This window comes from Diceros bicornis, chromosome 35 (assembly GCF_020826845.1).
Source record: "Diceros bicornis minor isolate mBicDic1 chromosome 35, mDicBic1.mat.cur, whole genome shotgun sequence".
NCBI classification, from domain to species: domain Eukaryota; kingdom Metazoa; phylum Chordata; class Mammalia; order Perissodactyla; family Rhinocerotidae; genus Diceros; species Diceros bicornis.
In genome coordinates this window covers 18,585,005-18,607,033 of record NC_080774.1, presented here as the reverse complement: position 1 = coordinate 18,607,033, position 22,029 = coordinate 18,585,005, and the positions used below count along the sequence as shown (strand labels likewise).

The window sequence follows — 22,029 nt, the reverse complement described above, 5'->3', positions numbered from 1 at the left end:
GCTTCCCCAGGCGTACACACAAGCAAGCATGCGGGTCCTCCCCTGCAAAGCCACCCCCACGGGAGATGTGACCCAGGACCACACTCCACCTCGCGACGGCTGCTCTGAGGAGAAAGTCAGGGTACAAGCAGCCAGTTATAGGCACGTTCTCCTAGGGCCCTGGTCAATGAGCATCTGACTAGCTGGGAACACCCGTCTTCTGTGAGGGTGATGTGGGTGTTGTCTCCAGAAAGCATGTGTGGAATGTGATTGTAACTAGCAAAGTGGAGGCCTGCTTGATTGCATCACATTCTTACTTCCATGGTTTCCAAACTTGGCCATCAGAATTCCCAGGGAATGAGCGCCGGGCCCCATCCCCAGGCTCTGATCCACGTCTGGAGCCTGCAGAGAATCTGGTGGGCGTCTCCGGCCGTGCCAGTTTAGACGGTCCTGAACGGTGACCCTCAGCCGTTCAGTTTCAGAAACATCTTCCAGAAAAGGCTGCATTACAGCTCGACTGCACTAACCATCAGGGTCATCCTACTAACCTTTCGCTTTGATTTCACAATCCATAAGCAATTCCTAGTCATAATTTGGCTTCAAATTGAGATTTGTCTAGGACTCAATGTGCTAATGGCAAGTGAGAGTAAGCTGGCCTGTCAACAGCTATAATTCTTGTTGTAAGTTAGTAAGCTCGCCTTCGGGTTTATCCCTCAGTCTCCTGTGAGTCCAGGTGAGAGACAGGGCAAGTCTAGGTGAACTGAACAAAGTATTTTCACATCTGCAGGCCCTGGAATTCAGTGGTCACGCCAATGGACTTGTGGTGTACAGTCAGTGCCCCCCCATATGTGTGCACCTTACACCTCCCAGCCCCCTGCAGCTGGGGCAGGGCCATGAGACTAGGTCTTGCCCACTGGAATGTGACTAGGTGTAACATATGGCACCCAGACAAAGGCAGATGAGTGAATGTGAGTCTTCATGTTCCTTCCTCTGACTGCGGAGCTACAAGCAAAGAACTCTAAGAGGGCAGGGTTTTATGATGGAAGCAGCCAGCTTTGCTAGTTACCCAGGGAGGAGAGGCACCCAAAGCTCCTCACTGGCAGCAGAGTGTGACCTGAGCCCCAGGTAAGCCTTCACCGTGTGCAGGGACCAAGGTTCGCTGGGATTCCTGCCCTGGCCGTCAGCAAGAATTAGCCTCCACGGTCCCCTCTCCCACGATGTGGTGTGAGCAGCTTAGGGGTTGCTGTGAGCACACCTCTAGTTTTACATTTTCTGCTTGTGCGGGAAGAGACACCACCCAAAGTCCAGGTCTCACCCTGGTGGGCACAGTTTTTTTGGCATACAAATGACCACCCACAAATGGGCCTGCTCTTCCTTACTGGCAAAATCAGGAGGAAAAGAGGCGATTCCTGGAGGAGCTCACATCTCTTCCCTTAGTTCTTTCTTTGGTCTAACCTGTCCAGGTTGTCAGCATGGGGCCTAGCAGACAGCACGTGCCCAGTCAAGCCTGGCCATCACGATGATGAAGATATGTCTGACTGCCTTGGCCATAGTTGAAGAGGCAGTTTCCTTTTGCACAAGTTCACAGGTCATCAGGCATTTATAAAGAAAAAGTTTATTTCCATCACAAGAAGCACACAGACTATACAGTACACACCAACAGAAGTAAAAAAAAAAAAAGTGCGTTATGCATCTTCTACTGCAAATTCACAGTACAAAAGATACTGCCTTTTAAATATATAATGTAAAAAAAAAACAAGAAAAACAATGTAATAAAAAAAATCATTGATATTTCACAACACTGGAACCCACTGGCAGCTTCTAAAAACCAAAGGGCAGCCCATCTTGCGGAGCTCCTGACTTTGAGGCAGGGGCGGTCTGTACCTGCATTTCATTGCAAAGAGCTCAGGACACCAGCAAAGAGGAAGATAGGGTGGTCTAGGTGGTAATAGGATCTCTATTAAACAAGAGTACGATTGTGTGACGGGGGAACGGGCGAGGCGCTGGGCTGCGCCACCCCCAGCTGGCTAGCAAACCCAATTCCGCTCTTTCCTCGCTACTCTGGGACGCAACGTGAGCCAGCGCCTGCCTCGCCTGCAGGACCGCCCAGCGCTGTCGGGAGCAATGCTCCTTGGGCGGTTGTGGGCGCATGTGTGAGACCGCACAGCAGATGAGCTCAAGTATGGGGCAGGGCAAGCGCCGGCCCTAATGCCAACCACCACTGACAAGGCAAAGTATCCAATCACAGAAGGTGAGAGCTTAACAGTTTCCCATAAATACACAGTATTTGTAAACTATTATTAAGGCACTCAATTGTAAAACAATAATTACAGTGTAGGAAAGAGGGAGGAAGCAGCCATCTTCTCGTGCAGCACAGCCGACAGCAAGACAGCAGAGGCCTGGAGGTCTGGTTATAAAGACTCCTGTTTAAGAGACTGACTGAAGCCAGGGCCACAGCACCTACTGCAAGACAAAAACAAGGCAGTCACGTCCCCATCTCCCAGCTCCCGAGGGCAGCGCTACACAGCACACTCCAGATCGCTCTGGTGATCTGCTTCACAGCGCGGAAGCCAGCATGGGTGCGGACGAGAGAAGTGATGCACATGATGATGTGATTCAAGTTACATATATATTCAAATATGTATATGCAGAGCGAACTCGTACACACAGGTATTCAACTGCAGAGCACACAATAAAAAATCCAAGTAGCTGAGCCTGGGGGTCAATCAACTACCTTCATTTGGCATGCAGCATTGGCAAGAACTTGTGAGGGGGTGGGGTGGGGACCAGAGCAGGTGACCCTGCCCCGTGCTGTCCAGATGTCACGAATTCCCCAGCCCACCTAGCTCTCTTGCCAAAGGTGAAGTGGTTGCCCTCACTGCGCGTGTGCCTGGGGGAAGGCCAGCTATGTGGCAAGCCAGAGAGTAGGGTTGAGTGAAATGTATTCTGGCACCAAGCACTGCCTGCCAGCAGAGAGCAAGGCCCTCTTTGGACACCTCGGGCGAAGTTACTTATTTGATCTTGACTAACCGATGCAGCATTTGTTCTCACTAGGGAGAAATGGCCGCCGGGCAGCGGGGGGATTTATCAACCTTTCGGGATCAGGCCTAGGTGGAGAGACAAAGTGCAGAAGTACAGGGTGGTCCTGAAGGTGTTCATTCTATTGCAAATTTGGCTCTATCTTGTGGCATTCTCTGGGCTGACCCATGAGGGAAAAGGCTTTAGAATGGACTGGAATGGTCTTTGGCTAGAGAGGGCAGGCTGGAGCAGAAAGGGGTTGGCCAGTGCAGCCGCCTGTGAGCACCTGGTGAGTAATCTGCATGCCTAATGGACAGGGTGCCACTACCCAGCAGAGAGCTGTTTGGAAGCCCAGAGGTCGGCATGAGTCCCCGCACTGAGACCAAGGAGGCAGAGAATACCAAGAGCAAGAATCTTGTTCTTAAGAAGTTCACGCAACAATGGACATTGGTCCAAGACCCTGAAATAGCCAGAAGACAAAGAAATGGAAGTTGGCATTATCACAGCAGGATCAGAGGGCAGCACGGTGCACGGTGTCTCCTCTCTCTGTGAGCAGTCTCCCCTTAAGACTAAACAAAACTCGACAAGACCTCTCTGTATCAATGCAAGATGAAGATCGAGTTCAGTCTAACTTTTGGCATGCCATATGAATTCAAGTGAGGGAAAGGTGAGATGGAAGATGAAATGCAGCTGAATACACAGGGTATCAAGCCGATTTAGAAAATTTTTGTTCACTCCTAATTTGACAAAGGCATTCTGTGAAAATGGCAGTCGCCAGAACCGATGACTTTCACAGCATAAACCCCTGCCTCACTTGTGCCACTCATGTTAGGAATGTTCCCCATCAGCTAACATTACAGACAAAGCATCAGTCAAGATATGGCATATCTTATGGGGCAAACTTTCTTTTCAGAGACCAGCATGAATCTGTCTTTGCCAAGGTGCCCCCAAGCCTGGCAGAATGGTCTTGTCTTGTTAGCATAAGATTTCAAACAGCAATCTGCCATATGTTTACACACAGCTGATCTGGGTCTTAGAGAAAAATGTTTATCCTTTTCTCCAGGCCAGAGTGTTATCCATCAAATCAAGAACGCTTCACTTTGCTCTGATGATGGGGCCCTGGGCCCTGGTCTGTTTTGATGTTGATATGCTAACTATGCTTCTGAAAACGAATGGATAAAGTTTGCGAAAACTCAAAGACCCACTCATATTTGTAATCTTCTTCCCATGCTTAAACTGGATAAGAAAAATTATGGCTTTCAAAATTAAAGTTTTCAAAAATATATCACTCTCATACACAGACATGGTTAAAAAAAACCAACATAAGCCTGTCATCACACATCTAAAGGATTATTTTGACACAAAAATTGATCCACCACATAAAATTTAATTTGGCAAAACATACTGAACTTGATTTTTTGTTTTTTTTGAGAATATGCTTTTGTTGGCTGAGGGAGAGGGGGAAATTTCAGGAATAAGTGGATAATCACCTTTTAAAGTAATTTCAATTGACAGTGGTGGGAAAACAAATTCCTATAAAGTAAAATAACGTATATTTAAAAAAAAATAACATCAGGGAGAAAAAATTCCTGGAGATTGGAGAGAGTGTTTTTGCAAAAACTCAACCCACTAGTTGAAATATGGCCTAGCTTTGTTCCTGAACACCCTCTAGAATGGCTGCTCTCAGGGGGCCAGTTCTGGCCACTGTAAGATGGCGACTCATTCCCACTTCCAGAGTTTGACTGGCCCTTGAAGCCTTTCTAGTTTCACTGAATTAACCTGGCTGACCCAGCTGAGGGCACGCTGGAAGTGTGGGAAGCTTCAGCCAGCCGTGCCCTCCATGTACACAGCCCTCACCCTGCAGGAGAGACACGCTGCGGGTGGGCTGGCAAGGTCTGGGCCGGGAGGAGGGAAGGGTTTGGCCCAAGGTGTTGAAGAGGCAAGCGAGGCCTTCCATCTGCCCAGTTTCTTCCTGGAGGGCACTAGGCAGCCCTGTGTTGTCAAATAAAACCAGGGGTCAGCAAACTTTGTCTATAAAGGGCCTGATGGTAAATACCTTAGGCTTTGCAGCCTACATGGTCTTGTCGCATATTAGTTTATGTTTTTTTATAACCTCTTAAAAATGTAAAAACCGTTCTTAGCTCACGGGGCCGTACACTGCAGTTTGCTGACCTCTGAATTAAACTTGTCTAACCAAGCCCCTTCTCTCTCTTCAAGATATTTTAACATCCTGTCTTGCTCAGGGACACCAGAGGAGTCCCTCTACTTACCCCAGAGCCACCTGACTCTTAAGGGGGCACCCACAGAGCCCAGGCCAGGACGACAGACCCCTCCTTCACTCCGTCCTCACCGCCAGGAAGAGCCCGAGAGAGCAGGAAGCAGTGTTCTCACTGTGGGAAGGGGCAAGCATCTACATCTGTGAAGCTTCTCCACAGGCCCACTTCTCCCAGAGAAGCTGCAGCAAGCAGGCTCCTGGAGAGGCACTGAGAGATTTCTCTCCGCCAAAATCACCTTTTCCTCCCCAAACCTGAGCAGACGTGACCTCATGAACCTGCGTGCCAGGGCTCTGGGCAGGATGATCCGCATCTCAGAACCACCGCCCCTGCCAGGACTCGGGGGCTTTCAACACTTCGACACAACCACACTGGATTCAGCAGCTGCGACTCAACAAGGCTTTGCGGGTCTTCCTGCCAGGCGGGAGGCAACGTAAACTTCACCATGAGGAACGACGGAGAACACCACACACACTTCCCCCCGCCCGACCCTCGTGCAGGCCACACACACATCACTCCGCCGTAACAGCACACCAGGACAGAGAATTCAACTGCACAGACGACCTCCACACACCACCGAGCTGGTTCAGCAACAGCACTCGACGCCTCCCTGTGACCTTACCTAGCAGTGCTGGCTGCAGTCGCGTTAGAAATCTTAACCCTTTTTGGGGTCCTAACCAAAAAAAAAAAAAAAATCTTTTTGGAAAACCTTTTTCTGACACAGCGTTATTCCCTGGAATGAGCCTTGGTCATTATTGTATTTTAAAAATAAAAAGCACAGCACGAACAGAGGTAGGACTTATATTGCCATCCAAGACTTTTCCCATGAGGCCCCAAACGGCCTAGGGACGTGCGCTCCTCAACTATTCTTTTGCATGCTGCAAATGGAATATTTTCAATGTGTGGGCATATCTGTATGGGCTCTTCTGAAAACATGATTCTTCTTGAAAACACAGGACTCAGGATCAGTCTACTGGCCAACAGCTTCTGGTTTTCCCAGGCCACACGACTGATACCCTTTCTTCTTGTGCTGTATGTCAATTATTTTTGTGTCTTCTCCTCCTCTCTATGGCAAGAGGGGGAAAAGTTAGGTTAATGCCAATTGGGTAAGAGAAATCAAGACATAAGGGGCTGACCAAAATCCATAGTGGAACTGGAGGGACCGTGTGAAAATATAAGTCCAAACGCAGCAAAAGGCGGGTCAGCTTTTGCTCACCCACGAGGGGCTTTTCAAGTTCTCGGGGGCAGATTTCCCTGACGGTTTGGAGGTTGTGGCTGGGGTCCTTGGGGTTGCCTGGGGCTCATGCAAAAAGGAAGACTCGCTCCACTTGGTGTCCTGGGAGTCGGCGATGGTGGACACGTTGGCCTCGCTGGACAAGTCTTCTGTGGAGAAGTTGAGGCTTCCGAGCTTGGCGAGAGAGTGTGAGCGCTTCAGGGGGGACGAGACGGTGAGGCCCGCCAGCCGGAGCCGGGTCTCGATCTCCTGCGTCCGCTGCTTCACCAGCCCCGGCTTCCCGCGGACGCTGTGGATGCTGTCGCTGCTCGAGCTCCGGGTCAGGTTGGAGCTCATGGAAGACGAGGTGGGGGTGTAGCAGATGGTCTTCAGGAAGTCTTTTGAGAAATGACTGGTGTGATCCAGGCGGCAGAGGAAGGGAGTGGGGCTCTTCAGCGAGGCTCCTTCCAACGGAGGGGGCGCGGCCTCTGACTTCTCCTCGCTGCCGGCTTGGCTGGGCAAAGCCGGGTGCCCTGGCTGGGGGACAGGAGCCAGGTCCTGGCTCTCCTCGGCTACGCTGGCCTCCAGCCTGCTGGTGGTGCCGTCCCTGAGGGCAGACGCTGGGTCTGCCGGCGTGACCTTTAACCTCTCCAGTTCTTTGGTGTGCTTGCGGACAAGGCCGGCCTTCTGCAGCTGAATGATGGACTCCTGGTGCTGCATCAGGTAGCTGCTGGCGGTCGGCTTCTCAGAGTCTTTACTGAACAGAAGCCGCAGGTCCTTGGACGGCTTTAGATCTTTCTTGGGCGGCGACTCTTCCTTCACCACTTCCATGCTGGGAGGGTTCCTATCACAGTGAGAATTCTTCAAAAGGAGGGACTTTGGCAGGACTTTTGGGGTCTCTCTGGAAGGTTCCAAAAGGCTAGCTGGTAGCTCTGTGGCAGCACCAGCCCCAGAGTCACCAGTGTCTGGCCTCCTCGAGCCTGCTGGTGGTAGGAATGGGGGAGTTTCCGTCGGGCCAGAGGTCAGCTTCTCATAAGCTCGGGACCGGCTGGATGTGTGGGCCACGGGGCAAGACGTGAGGTGGGGCAGGAAGGTCGGCTGGGTGCAGATGGCGGGAGCAGCCGGGTTCTCACATCGCTCCCCAAAAGCCTCAGGAGCCCCGCTGGCTGTAAGGTACATGCAGTCGGCACAGGATTTGTAGGAAGGCTTCACCTTGTTAAGGATCCCAAAGATAGCATCGTGCTGAAAGGAGACAAGAACACCGTGAGCGTGCAGCAAGGGGCCAACGACCAGAGCCGCGGGGCGGGGGCGGGCCCTGGAGGGGCAGCGCGTCACTCCTGCCATTGCGGGAAGAGGCCTCTCAGAACCCACGGGGCAGCACTGACAGAGGTTAGCGACGAGTCAGAGACGCTGAAGCAAGCTGTCCAGGAGGCACGCGGCCACGATCCCGGGCACACCTCTGGCCACACGGCCAGCAGGGTCAGAAGCAGGGCCTCCCTTCTCAAGCCGCCTCCGCCGCCTGCACCATGCAATCCTCCCCCGAGCCTCGGTCTCAGGTGAAGGAGGGTAACTCTGACCTCACAGCATTCTGAGAATTAAACGAAACAGCCGTTTCTGGCACAGCAGGTTCCTCAACCCTTTCTTTCTCCTTCAGAAAGAATCTGCATTTCGGGAGTCTGTAGCCTGAAAACGGAACCCTTCCCGTCTAGCACGAATAGAGATTGGCTCCAAAGAACCAGCATCTAGCTCCTCAGAGGTGGCAAAGGGCGAAAAAGGTTTGGGAAAGACTCCAATGTAGACCCAAACACAGCGCCCACAGCCCCGGTGAGGGAGCCAGGCTGAGGGGGGTTTTATATGCCCATGGGAAACACGTTTGTGTTGTTTCCCAAGGAAAATCACCTGCTGGTCACTAGGGCGTCTAAGGGAACGTGCCTCTACACCCCCGCCCTCCCGATGGGCAGGGCACCGTCCGCCTCCCTCCTGTGCCCACCGACAGGCACCAGGGCTGCTCATCGGGGCTGAGACCGAGTGGAGAACAGCAGAAGCCGGGGCAGGGGGAGCCGACCCTCTCCCCCGAGAGCTGTTTCTGTGAGATTCCTAAGCTGGTCTAAAGGGAAGCCTTCCTGGCAAAGGGCTGATGCTGTTTCTCCTGCCCAGGGAAGCCTGGGGGTCCCGCTGGCCGTGACTGTCAGGGATTAACAGCACCCTGTGTGGCAGACTGAGGTCCTGCCAGGTGAGGAATCAAAACGAAACGCAGCTGTGATTCCTGGGGGCCGCAGGGGAGCGTGTGCGGGGAAGCGGGAGGCTGGGACTCCGCCAGAATCCTATCCCAGTCAGGACTCCTGGGCTGGCTTCCAGGTCGAGCAGTAAGACCTGCTCACCCTCGTGGTAAGGCCTGAACCCTTGACCCAGAAGTTTTTCTGAAGCTCTAAGCAAAATGTCCACGTGTTCATTTCTTCTCAATCTTTAAAACCTCATGTTCTAAAACAGGATGAAATCTACCAAGGAGGGAGATTTGAGAGCTCCTTTCAGAGCCCACAGGGCACTAGGGTGGGACAGAATCGTTCACCCAACTCTGATTTAGGGAGCACCTGTCCTGTGCCAGGACATGCATCAGGTGCAGGGGCTGCAAACAAGACACAGTCCCCACCCTCAAGAAGCCCACTGTCCACTGGTGGGAAGGGACCAGAAAACCATGTGAAAAGTGCTCGGACGGGGGGGTGATGGGCACAAAGTCTTCCACAGAGGGAAGTCTTCCAGAGGAATCGACACCCCAGCTGAGACTTCTGGGACAAGCAGGTGTTGATGGGGCAAAGGGGAGGAGAGAAGGCACCACGGACACAGGAAGGAGCAGTGTAAAGGAAGTGGGGGAGAAGGGCCCACGCACAGAAGTGCACGCTGGAGAGACTGAGGCAGGAAGGGCTCTGCCTCCAAACGCCTCCCACGCTGTGCATTTCTGTCCTTGCCCTGTCCTCTGAGGTGCCGTCATCTCAGGTTCCTGCTTCAGCTCCCACCCCATGTCTCCCTTCAGACCACAGCCAGTAGGCCTTGTCATCCCCCTGCTTAAAGCCCTCCCGTGGCTTCCCAGTGCCCAGGGAACAATGTGCAGAGCCCTGCCATCATGCCACGAGGCCCCGCATGCCCTGGCCACCTGTCCAACCGCCTCAGACCACAGCCCTTCAACCACTGCATCCAGCTGCCGTCCCCCTCACACGCCAGGCTCTTCACCCTCGGGGGTGAAGAGCCACAAGCCTCTCCTCCTGCTCTTTGCAAGGCCAGCTCTTTCTGTCTCTTCCCTTTGTACGTTATTCTCCACCGTGCCACGGTTTATCTCCGCCATCACACCAAGCACCACCTGTTTTGCCTTCTTTGTTACATCCTTACGTGTCTACCGTCACATCTCCCCCTGGAAGCGATGTGTGCCGAGCTAGCTTACAGCTGTGCCCCCTCACCAACCTGCACCGCAGTTAGTAATCACAAGCTGAACAATGAATGCTTGTCTCTAGGTTCTATTCCCTAGGTAACGTCCCCCATCCAATCAAAGTCTGGCCAGGAGAGGAAGGCGTCCTTCATTTACCCTCTTTTCCGAGCTTCTCTTGTGTTGATTATTCTACCACTCACGGCTACGTCATCTCAGACTAAGGCACCACCATCCTGACCAAGAGGTTTTATGTCATCCATCTTTATGAGTATTTGCTCTCTGAGGGAAGGGTAGTGGTGGGGGAAATTCATCACTAACTAGCATTTGGTTTGGAATACATTTTATGATTGGGAGGTCGGTGGATCTAACTTCCCAGTTTTGTTTGTTATAAGGCGATAATGACAAACCCTCCGTATATCGGAATGCATCTGCCAGCTTTCCGCGGGCTCTCACTTGAGAACCAGAGCTGTCCCGGGAGATGGGTGGTGAGGCCAGGGGAAATGAAGCTCCTTCCCCCCACCATGGGGAGGCAGCGCACAGCGAGGGGGGAGTGCTGTGCCGAGACCAGGCAGCACAGCACACTCCTCCACGAAAACCACCCTCCGCTCCTTGCCACTCAGAGTGGGGAAAGGCTGGTGGAAGTAAGGATTTTCTGAGCTGGTGCCAGCTTCCTGAAACCTTGTTGCAGAAACCCACCCAACACGGCAGCCTCAAGGGACTAAGGGGGTTAAGCATTAGAATCTGAGTTCTGAGAGATAAGCATTAGATCTGAATTGGAAAACTAAATAAATATCTAGGATGTTGGGGAATTACTGTCAAATTTTTTAAAGGTGGTGATGGTATGGTAGTTGTTATATACTGAAGCATTTGTGAATGAAGGATATATCTGGGATTTGTTTCAAGATAATCCAGGGTGTGGGAAAGTGGGTGGGGTGAGATGAAGTAAGAACAGCCACATATTGATAAATGTTGAAGCCGGGTGATAAGCTCTATGATTTACATTTTACATCAGAATAAAGAGAGTTGGCAGCCCCGCCCGAAGACATGAATGAGGAATGAGGCGGTGGGGTGAAGAGGGCACGCAGGGATTAAAGCGTTATCCCTGCAGATCCCTGGTCCACTATGTGCCCACAGTCCCAGTCCGCCCGAGGCCACTCGCTGAAAGAAAGCCACTGGTGGTTGGGGGTGAGAACTGCTGAGCTGGCAGAGCCGAGCGGCAGAGGCGGCTGTGTGGGGGCTGCTCTGGGGGCCAGGACGGCTGCCCCTGCATGCTGGTCCCATGCCTACCTCAAAGTCATCCGGGCAACTCCTCTTGCTGTTGTTATTATTTAGGTTTTCCCGGTTGAGCAGGTTTTTATCGAGCTGGGCTGGGGGCCGCCCCCACTTCCCTGCTCCCAGGGCCTCCTCCCTTTCCATCTCCTCCACCTGCGGCAAGGAGCCACCCCGGGCTTTGGGGCTCCCAAACTCCAGTTTCTTCTTCACTTCCTTCTCACAGGGTCCAGAGCCTTCCTGGGGATGTCTGGCTGGCTTGTGCGCCTCTGCTGGCTGGGCTGCTTCCTCCAACAGAGCATCCCTATCCAGATCCTCCAGTTGGACCAAGCTGCCAGTCTCGTCGCTGGGGGAGTGCAGGAGGGGGTCTGAGAGTCGCCGGAAACAGCACGGGAGAGGGGGTCCTCCTGGGTCCCTGCTGCCTGGGAACTCAGACTGGGCGGCATCGTCCAAGCAGGGCAACTGGGCTTCTGGGGTGCCATCCAGGGTCTCTGGCAAGAAGTCCTCGGGCTCTGCAGGGTCATCCACAGGCTGCTGCAGGCAGCTCTCGGTCTGCTGGCGCCACAGCTTGTTGTGCCGTTGTTTGCTGGGGGGAGGAAGGGCAGAGGAAGGTCAGCAGAGACCAGTGCCCAGGGGGTCTTGGTAAAAGGAGCGGGGGTGAGCCAGCACGGGACAGCCCAAGGCTTGGGTGGACGCCAGGGGCTCACCTGGGTAAAGCCTCTCTTTTTCATTTGTCCCCAAGAAATGCAAGGATGACAGAAACAGCACTAAGACCCTAAATCCTAGATCATCACTGCTCACACAAAAAGTCTTAAGTGACTTTCTTGTCCTGTGATGACGATGTGGCAGACACAGGAAGGAGTCGAGACCTGAAATACTACCATGAGCCCAGTGTCCCATCCCATCTGGTGAACTGAGTCACATCACTCAATGTTTTGTCTCTCAGTTTCTCCATCTGTCAAATAATAATCATCTTCTCCTACCCGTATTGTAGGGAAATACTGGGGTTCAAAGCAGAGAGTAAGTCAAGATTTGCACACACTGACACAACTACTTAAACAGGTAATGCACAAAAGTAGGGAGGATCCCAGAAAATTGGACAAATTTGTTTAGGTCAGAGGGATTACAGGTCAGTTTCTAAAATATGTCTTCTAATACCGTAGTATTATCTTTATAATATACTTTTAATATGTAAGGGTTAAAAAAGAAAAAAGAGAAAGGCTTATAGTGAAATAAGGTAAGTCAGTCACCTCCATGAACCTCAGACAGAGCAACACCAACATCCCAGGGCTGTGAGGGTTAAGAGGAGAGAAGTAAATGTCAAAGGATGGTGTAAATTCAGGATCTGCTGTGGTTCTTCAATGCGAGGGGTGTCACGATCACTCATGACTGTTTGCTCCGTGTGCATGTTCCAGGCGAGGTCAGAGGGCCCTCGGGGGGGGGGGGGGGCTGCAATTCAGTCAACACCGAGCTGCTGGGAACCCAGCCTGGAACCCCAGGGTAGGCTGCAAACCACTCACGGCAGCGAGGGACCAAAGGGCTAAAGGAGGGGAGAGCAGGATGGGTCTTGCCCCCCTCCTCCTTGGGCTCTGCCTGGGGATCTGTCCAGCACACTCTGGTTGACAGTGAAGGAGTCCAGAATGTCCGGAGCTGGTCTCGGAACCCTGATCAGCCCTGTCAAGGCACTCCTGCTTTCCCAAACGTGGCCAAGAGGCCGGTGGACTTAGCCTGCGGCTCCCACACAACGCCAGTCAGAATAATGCAGGGAGGCCTCGGGCAGACGGAACAGAAAGGGAGCAGGCAGAAAGTGAGTCCCGGAGCCCAGCTGCGATCTGCCTGGGGTCACTGGGCCCTCTAGGGGGAAGGGTAACCTTGGGGCCTCCCTGTACCAGCGCCTTGCGGCCCGACAGACCCGGGCATGTGCTCCCTTCTGCCGTCCACTGGCTGTGTGACGTGGACAAGTTAACCTCCATGTCAATTCCTTATTCCCCTGTGAACGGAAGATGACCTGTACTGTGCAGACCTTTTCCAGGTGGGGGTTAGAGATTTAAAAAGAAGCTATGTTATGATTTACCACGAGCCAGGTCTAGCAACGGATCTATAAGGTAAACGTGTATGGTGCTCATGTAAATCTCACAACCCTACCAGGTGGGTCAATTCTTAACTCAGAAGAGGCAACTGAGGCTGCAGGAGACTGATGAGCCTGCCCTAGGCTGCCAGTTCGTCAGTGGCGGGGCCCAGTCTGCCTGTGCAGCCCTGGGAACTGCCCTCCGCGAAGTCCGGCTCCGGGCTCGGCCCAGAGCAAACGCTCAGGAAGTGGACTCCACGTGCCCACATTGCCCAGTTGTGCCTTGGACTAGAAGTCGTGCATGGTTCTCTCCGGCAGCAAAACAGCTCTCTGTGCATGCCAACAAGATCAAAACAGATCCCTCCTGGAAACCACTAATCAAACCCCAAACAATAGTTGTTTTTCTCAGACTGGCTCCCCCTGAGGGGCAGGGTTTTGGCTGTGGAAGCCACTGAAGACCGAGTGGGAGCACGCCTGGCTGCGGACGGGGGCCCCGGCGGGCTTGGCGGCATGGCTTCTCCAGCCCAGTTCTGCCTCCTTTCCTGCAGATGGTCACTCACCTCGCGTCCAAGATGCCTTCGTACTCAGACAGCTGCCTCATGAAGCCCGCGTTGGGGCGCGTGATGCTGCGCCTCTGCTTCACATAGCTGTACGCCTTCTCCAGAGGCCAGCCAAACTCCTTCATCGCGTAGGCTATGACTGTGGACGCGGACCGGCTGACGCCCATTTTGCAGTGTACCAGGCACTTGGAATGGTTCCTCCTGCAGGGGCCGGGGTGGGAGGTGGGGGGCGTTTAAAGAGCTTAAACAACTTCCTTCTCTCAGGTTCTACCCCACGGACTGTTTTAAACCCTGCAGTGATCTCCTTGCCCAAATCCTCCTATATCCTGATGTTTACGCAGCAGATGGCCACACACCCTCTAAAGGAAATAACTTCGCTGCAAAATCAATCAGTGCACAATGGGAAATCGAGATAAACCTGTCCTTGCCTTGCCAAGTTCTACAGGGAGGGCTCCCAAATCGGGTGCCCTCGGGAACCAAGTGGGAGTCTTTCCACATCGCCAGATCAGCCAGGAGACCAAAACCCCCTTTTGTGGGAAACAAGTGGGCAGCTAAAGGGTTCCCTGCAAAAGCTACTCAGCTGCTCCAGCAGATGGAGACAGGAATGGGTTACTGCGGAAAAATGGGGTCAGTGACCCGAAAGCTGCAGGGCCCTTGGGAGAGCGAGATACTTGGCAGACAGGAAGGTCAAGAAGCCAGAGCGAGGACGGCAGCACCCAACTCAGCCAAGATGGAAAGCAGCCAGGGGAAGAAGATGGGCTGGCAGGTTGTTTCTAAGGAGGCAGTGCTGGCCTGGGCGTGGCTGATTTAACAGATACAGCAAGGCCGGGAACAGTGTCTCTCTGGTACTGCCTGCTCGAGAATGGGAGGGAACACCAGGCTGGAAAGGGCAGCACCTATGCAACTCTATTTGGACAAGAGGTAGGCCCACCAGCCTGCCTGTCAGGTGGGACCCAGCTCGTTTCCTATAACCCAGGCCTTAAACGCGCCCCCCAGTCTCAGTGCTTTTTTAGGGGAGGACTGCTGGTCTGAAGTCTACCCGCCGGGAGTGCAAGAGAACTAAGATTTGGTCAGGACACATTATGTAGCTTTGATCCAGAAGGGTGCAAATCCGAAGATGGGGTCTCTCTTGATAGCATCTCAAAGGGTCATCTCTTTCCATTCCTGACTTCAGTAAGACAGAGTTGTTCTACAGAATAAGGTGAGGACAAAAGATGCGTGACACTAGCGACAGGCTTGGGGGACCTCTGACGGTCTGTCCCATTCTACTTGAAAGCCACACTGACTTAGGTGGAGAAGGCGGCCACAGCTCAGGGCATCTGCAGGAGTAGGTTTCTTTGGACAAGCAGCCCCAAAAGTGCTCTAAGCTCATGAACGACCCAGCCCCCTCTCCTCCCTCCTTTGGCTCAGCGACTCCCCATGGGGACAGCTCCCAAGAGTGTCCACTTGGTACTGGAGCCTTGTCTGGAACCAGTGTTGACCACGAAACTGGGATCAGATGTCACAGTCAACGAAACTGGGGTCAGATGTCACAATCAACGATAGGTGGGAGAGAACAAGCTCCTTCGGGCCCCACCTGGAGAAGATCGACAACTTGGCCTTGTTGGTGTGTGGGGTCCAGTGGTCTAAAATCAGAGGTCTGTCAGACACCACAGGCTCCTCAAACCAGGAGACACCTGGGTCTGGGACCGCCACCAACGTCTGCCCACCCAGGGCCTGCCGGTCAATTTCCTCTTCAGACCGGTTTCTACGGCTTCCCTACCCACTTACTTGGCTTTGTTTATAAAATGGTATGCTTCGTTCCAGTGGGCAAGAAGGTCCGTTGTCTCTTCATCGTAGACTCGGATGTTGTGATATGCAAATAAGCCAGGAAAAAAATTATCTATTTCTCTAGTGACATTTAAAATGTAGTCAACACTGCAAGGAGAAAAAATAAAGAACAAATTTGGAGACTCAGAATGAGCAACTATAAAAAACAAAGTAACAAAAAACTGGGCAGAGAAAAAATGAAATGCACATGAAATAAAAGGTATGTTTTTGTGGTGGGACTTTTGTTTTTCCTTAATAGTAATTTTTTGTGTGTGTACTTTCTAAATGCCCTCTATACAACGAGAATGTATTATATTTATAATAAAAAACAAATTTCTTTATAAAAAACATAAGCAAGTTCAAAGCACTGCTAAGCAATGTTAATTCTGGAAGGTAAACATATGTATTACTTGGATACATTTTTAAATTCTCTTCAGGTTTTAAAATTCATAACTATTATGAGCATACAGAGGCTTTAGAAAAAACAAAGTCTCCACTTTTAAATAGTTAAAAAGCAGAATATATCCGTCCATTATTTATGCCCTTGGAAACTGTCTTAAATCCTTTTTGCAACAAGGCAGGCTATAAATAACTAAATAGTTGAGACAGTCTGCTAACCCAGGTTCTATAGTTTTCTAAACTTAATACTTATATTCCTGGAAGACCAAAATAACTTCAGGAGTTTGAAAACACCTCAAATAGATTTCATAAAGAGAATATTTATAAACGCTTTAAAAAATACCTTTAAAATCATTTATTTACTCCCTGCAAGGCAGAAAGCACGGTCAGTATTACTCTGCATTTTAAGAATACTTTTTTTTTTCTTTTTGTGAGGAAGATCAGCCCTGAACTAAGATCCATGCCGATCCTCCTCTTTTTGCTGAGGAAGACTGGCCCTGAGCTAACATCCGTGCCCATCTTCCTCCACTTTATGTGGGATGCCGCCACAGCACGGCCTGACAAGCGGTGCATCGGTGTACGCCCGGGAACCGAACCCAGGCCGTCAGCAGTGGAGCACGCGCACTTAACTGCTAGACCATGGGGCCGGCCCCAAGAATACTTTCTTACATAAAAGAATACCTTCTGTTGAAAGAACACATCTTTAACCAGTAGTTCTCAAGATATATTTTAAGATTTGTTTAGTCTTGATTTTTAAATGCAGCAATTCAAGAATGCCATCATGTCAGACCCACAGAACGGTGATTTTGTGGCTGTGTCCAGACATCTGTTCTTGAAGGTCTAGATTCAAACATTTTTATGCCTGCTGCTAAGCATCTCTCAGGCTAAGACAGGCATATGTTTCTGGCCAACACCGAGTATTTAGCTGCAAGATTCCCACGAGGCCCAGAAGTATAACCTCCGATAGACCTGGAGTGGCCCGGGGATCAGAGCTGCTCACTGGCCCAACAACACGTGTCCACACTCAGACTCGCAGCATCTCTGCTGGGCAGTGGGCGGTGGGAGGGGGCTCGTGGAGCCTGTCAGCATCTAGGCTGCCCTAGACCATTTGACTTGTGATTTAGAATCATTCTCCCTGACAGACACAATCACACAAACCCCAGTAAAATCTAAAAGCCCATGAATTATTCAGGAGGTGGCATTCTGAAGCACGGCTGTTTAGCTATGCAAATCAGCCCAGCAGCGGCTCTGGAAACGGGGTGCAGCAATGACAGGCGGCCGCACAGGGCTCGCCCTCAAGGGCAGCGCAGAGGGCCTCGACACTGCCTGGAAGGACAGGGGAACACAAGGGGAGCAGACTCACCCTGAGCCCTGCAGCTCCTCCAGATTGGACGCATTCCATTCAGAGCCCTGGGGGACAGATCACACAAACCCCCGTGAGTGTCACACGTCAGCCTCAGAGCTGCTTACGGGATGCCGGTGGTGTGCGCTGGCCCTGAGAGTGATGGCTACTTCACCGGCCCCTGGCCTCAGAGAGCAGAGGGAACTGAGAAAGGCTGACGTCAAAGCAGGCGCCCCAGGCATTCACGGCACCGTCAGCAGAACCGGGGAAGAGCAAGTCAGGAAAACCTGCTCCCCTCTCCCAGCTTCCTCTCCTCAGAGGCCAGCAGGGTCCTGTCACCAGAGGCAGTGACCTCCACCCTCCCACTCGGGAAGGGCACTTTCACACACCACTAGGTAAAGCAGGAATCAGTCTACCTTTTCTGGGAAGTATTTTGGCAGTATTTAAAAAGTTTCCACCCTCTGACCCAGAAATTCCACTGACAAAAAGCCACCCTGAGGAAATACCCGGAATTCACACAGAGATCTATGTACAAAGATATTTACGGTTATTTGTAATAACAAAACAGTGGAAACAACCCAAAGGCCCAACAAGAGGAAATCAGTAAAATAAACGCTGATGGGTCCATATGACGGAGCCACTAAAATAAATCATACTTTTGGAGGATATTGAATGACACAGGGAAACACCACATAATGAAAACAATTTTAAAAAGATACAAAAATATGTAAACATAAACAGTATGTTTCTTTCCTTTTCTTTCTTTCTTTTTAAAGAAGATACCTATGCATTAAAAAAAACAAGAGATAGAAAAATAAATAAATCAACATGTTAATGGTGACTACCTCTAGATTTGTGAAATTGGGAATGCTTTTAATTTTCTTCTTTAGACTTACTTATATTTCCTAATTTCCTATAACATGTTTAAATGAATACTTTTAAAATGATATTAAAAAAACAAACCCTCCATATCTGAGCATGAAAAGGACACGGAAGGGAAAAAACAGAGAAAAACCTACCACTTTGCTTGTAGGAAATGCAAACAACAGAGTCACAAAGAGCAAAGGGATGGTCCTAGTCTCCCCCTACACTTCCTTTCCCGGGAGGGCAGACCCCTCAGGACACAGGGCTACAGGGGCCGCAATGGAGCTGGCAACGTGTGGGTGCTCGCTGTATTTTCACACTGGAGGGAGAGGCTCAAACATTAACATTCCTTTAGTATCTCTCATGGAAAAAGTGACATAAAGCACCAAACCACACTGAAAAAATAAGAAAGCCCCACTAAAGCTGTGAGTGTCCTCCGGCCACGATCACCACCTAGTGGAGAGACAGGCCCAAGTGCCTGCTGTTCATTTCCAACAGGGAAAACAAAACGTCACTATCCCAGGGAGAAGACAGACCCCAGGCTTCAAATCCCAGGCTTCAAACCCACATGTTTATATACATTGTAATACATACACATTAAACAGAGAGAGAGATTGATACACATAAATACATTAAATATATATTTAATATATCAAATATATTTAATTTAATATATTAAATATATACCATGACATTTGGAGAATTATTAATTACTTCCTACAGGCAGAAAACAAAATTGTTCATGCCTTCAGCAGCAAATACACCTCCTCAACTTTCCCCGGAAGTGATTTCTGCTCTAACGACGGTTATACCATCGATGAGTGCCTATAGAAACTGCACTTGGTGCTTTAAACATGTATTTTATTTAATCCTGTCATCATTCCCGGAGATATAGGATAAAGGCAAAAAGAGGCAGAGACTTGCTCCCAGTCACACAGCTGGTCAGGCTGGGGAGTGGGAACTTGGCTGGCGATGAGTTTCATTACATCACGCTGCCTCTCTAACTTTAGTAACGGGCCTTCCTCTACAGTCTCTCTGACTGAAAACTTGCCAGTTGCCTTCTAGGGAGATTTACAGCTTTAAGAAAATCTGAGCAAGAGATGGAGGTGAAGGGAACGCCCACAACCCGCCACAGTTGTATTACTAGGGCCTGTTCCTTCAATGGGCTCTGGGAGCAGTGCACAGAGCAGCTGTCTGCACAGGCAGAGGCGAAGCCACCGGTCAGGTGTTTGGTCCATCTTCCCTACCGTTTCTCCTGTCTCAGGACGCCTAGGCATGATTCTGGGGCTTGGCGAGCGTGGGGTAATTGCAGTTACTGACTGGGGTTTTTAGCCCATAAACCATTTGGAGGTAAGTGGATGGGGCCCCTGTGTCGGTGACTGAGGAAGACAAAAGGCGGTGAGTCGGAAAACGGTTGCCCAGTTGTGCCAAACAGCTTTCAAACAATCCCTGCAGCTCAGCTGGGAGCCACGTCTCCAGCAGGCTGGAGTAGGCTCCAAACCAGTAGGCTGCAGGCCAAAAGGGGTCAAAGAGGGGAGTTCCCATAATAGTCAGGATGGAGGCTGCAGTGGTAACTCAGATTCCTTCCCCCATGACTTGCTGCAAGCTCCAGACTATCAGGGTCTGATTTATGTCCCCCAAACCAGACGCGGCCATGCGCTGTGCCTCTTACAAGATAAAGATGATCGAAGATAAGGGAGGGCTTGTCCATCTGTCCCAGAATAAGGAGCATCTCATTGTCTATGAATTCTTTGAATTCTTTCAAGTTACAGTTCATCTGTTTCTCTAATTCATTGCGGATCTGTGGAGTGGAAAATATTAGGAAAAGTGATTTGCTAAATAGTTCCTCCAAAGAAGTCAAGTCACAACACGACCCGTGGCCGTTTTCAAAATGGTGTCTCCCACCCCTCCCCAACTCCCTCAACCACGAGTAAGCACATATGCATTTAGACACACGCAGCGCACATGCGTGGGTGGCGGGAATGCAGGCTACTCAGCCTCCAAGGAATTCTGACTTGGGGAAGTTCATTCCAAATAAGGAATCTGATTCCCATGGGATCTTTTCTGTTGCGTTTAAGGCACCTGTACTTTTACAATTAAATATCAAACACATCACAGTGAAAACGCAGAATCGGTTTCATCTTGCTTTGGGAAGGTAACAATATGATTTTTTAAGTGTATTAACTAGTAAAAATTAAATGGCCACTTTAACTTCTTAGATCTATTTACTTTAAGCTATTACTATAATTCATTGTATTTTTTTCAACAAAAAGCAACTGAAAAAAGAAAAAAAGTGATCTGGAAAAACATTAAAAGGCAGATGGAAGGCGGTCCAGGGTTAGTAACCTGCTGGTAAGTTGTGATCCTGTCAGAAATAAGAGGCTGCTATATCCAAAGTAGAACACAAGGAGATGGGGGCAGAGGAGAGAGCGCTAACCAGAGACGCTTCTCGGTGCATCTGTGGTCTCATAAAGGTTCAGAGTCAGGAAATTTGTTCAAGGCCTCATAGCTGGTACCCAGCAGGACTGGATCCAACCTGGAGTCTGACTCTAAGGCCTGCGCTCTTCCCGCTAAGCCCTCTGCTGCTCTTTGGGCAACAAGACCAACGACCACCGCGGGGCCTCTGGCCTGCTAAGAGGGGAAGAGTTCTCTTACTTCTTTGGAGGTCACATTCTCTAGGTCTTGGCTCATCATGATGCTCCGGAGTCTGGCTTTGATGAGGCGCTCGGTCCTTTCCCTTTCGGTTGGCCTGGAAAGAAATGGCATTCAGGAACGCGAACTACAGGAAGCCTGAGGTCAACGTTCACACAAACACCAGATGCTCCTGGGCTACACACAACACGGCTTGGACTCAGAGAGCTGACTTGTTGGTGTGCATGTTCTTGGGGGTAGGGGACAGGGACAGGGACAGAGAAGTCCCCTGTGTCCAGAACTCCACAGGAGTCATCAAGTAGAGAGCAGGTCAAGAGGACAAACAACGGTTGGGAAGCACACTCCTCCTTCAGGTCCTGCAGGAACCAGACTCTCGGGGCAGGATGCTGGGACCGCCAGTGAAACACCACCATGCCATTGGACCCTCTGTCTCTGCTTGAACACGTCTGGGCGTGAGGACGTCACTGCGTACAGAGGCAGCCCCTAGTCCCAACTGTGTCCAGCTCCCATTATCTCCTTCTTACATGGAAAATGTATGTATTTCCCTGAAACTTCTACCCATCAGCCCTGGTTTGACTTTTAGGGGCCACACGGACCCAGGCAATCCTTCCACATGACGCCCCTTCATATACTCAAAGACAACTATCATTCCTCCCCATCCTTCTCATAAATTTCTTTGAGGCTTCTGGTCCTCTCCTCATTCAGTGCAGTGTCCCAGAGGAACAAACATTCTGGGGGAAGAAGGGTCTCTGTTGGTGAGCCTGTGACACAGGCCACTTGATTCACTGTTGTTACCTCTACGGCCACCACTGCACTGCCCTTGGCCTGTGTTGGTACAGCTGTGTTCTGGGATCCAAAGAACCAGGCGTCATGTTCATAATGCTCCCAAGAGCGGTCAGGAAGAGGCTTTGGAGATTAAGTCTTTGGCAACCCAAAGAGGCAAGGCCAGATCCCAGAGCACTGCCCAAGAGCTGGTGAAGTACGTGGGCCACATATTCCTTTGAGAATCTGATGGAAGGTATGGAGTTGTTCCCCAGAAAGGCATTCACACCCAAATTTGTCTACGATTTTTAAAGGGGGGTGGTGGGCACAGACCCTTCCCCCAGCCAAAGACTACCCATGGGCTGCAGGTTAGGAACCCCTGCTCGAAATGCTGGTTCTG

At 50.9% G+C, this 22,029-nt stretch overlaps 1 protein-coding gene across 3 annotated transcripts in view; it reads right to left on the bottom strand.

The window, feature by feature from the left end:
• Window positions 1-1,571: 1,571 nt before the first annotated feature.
• The window catches only part of SSH1 (slingshot protein phosphatase 1), a 61,028-nt gene continuing 40,570 nt past the window's right edge, over window positions 1,572-22,029 (bottom strand). For 2 of the 3 annotated variants that reach the window (XM_058531646.1, XM_058531645.1), the window contains exons 8-14: window positions 20,871-20,964; window positions 19,888-20,016; window positions 17,373-17,419; window positions 15,572-15,718; window positions 13,802-14,002; window positions 11,192-11,759; window positions 6,005-7,725 (exon numbers count right to left, since the gene is read on the bottom strand). In XM_058531646.1, the coding sequence (XP_058387629.1) occupies window positions 6,472-7,725; window positions 11,192-11,759; window positions 13,802-14,002; window positions 15,572-15,718; window positions 17,373-17,419; window positions 19,888-20,016; window positions 20,871-20,964 (2,440 nt within the window). In that variant the 3' untranslated portion in view covers window positions 6,005-6,471. Of the gene's footprint in view, window positions 2,443-5,892; window positions 7,726-11,191; window positions 11,760-13,801; window positions 14,003-15,571; window positions 15,719-17,372; window positions 17,420-19,887; window positions 20,017-20,870; window positions 20,965-22,029 lie in introns of those variants that run through there. The other variant, XM_058531644.1, reaches the window with a different exon arrangement.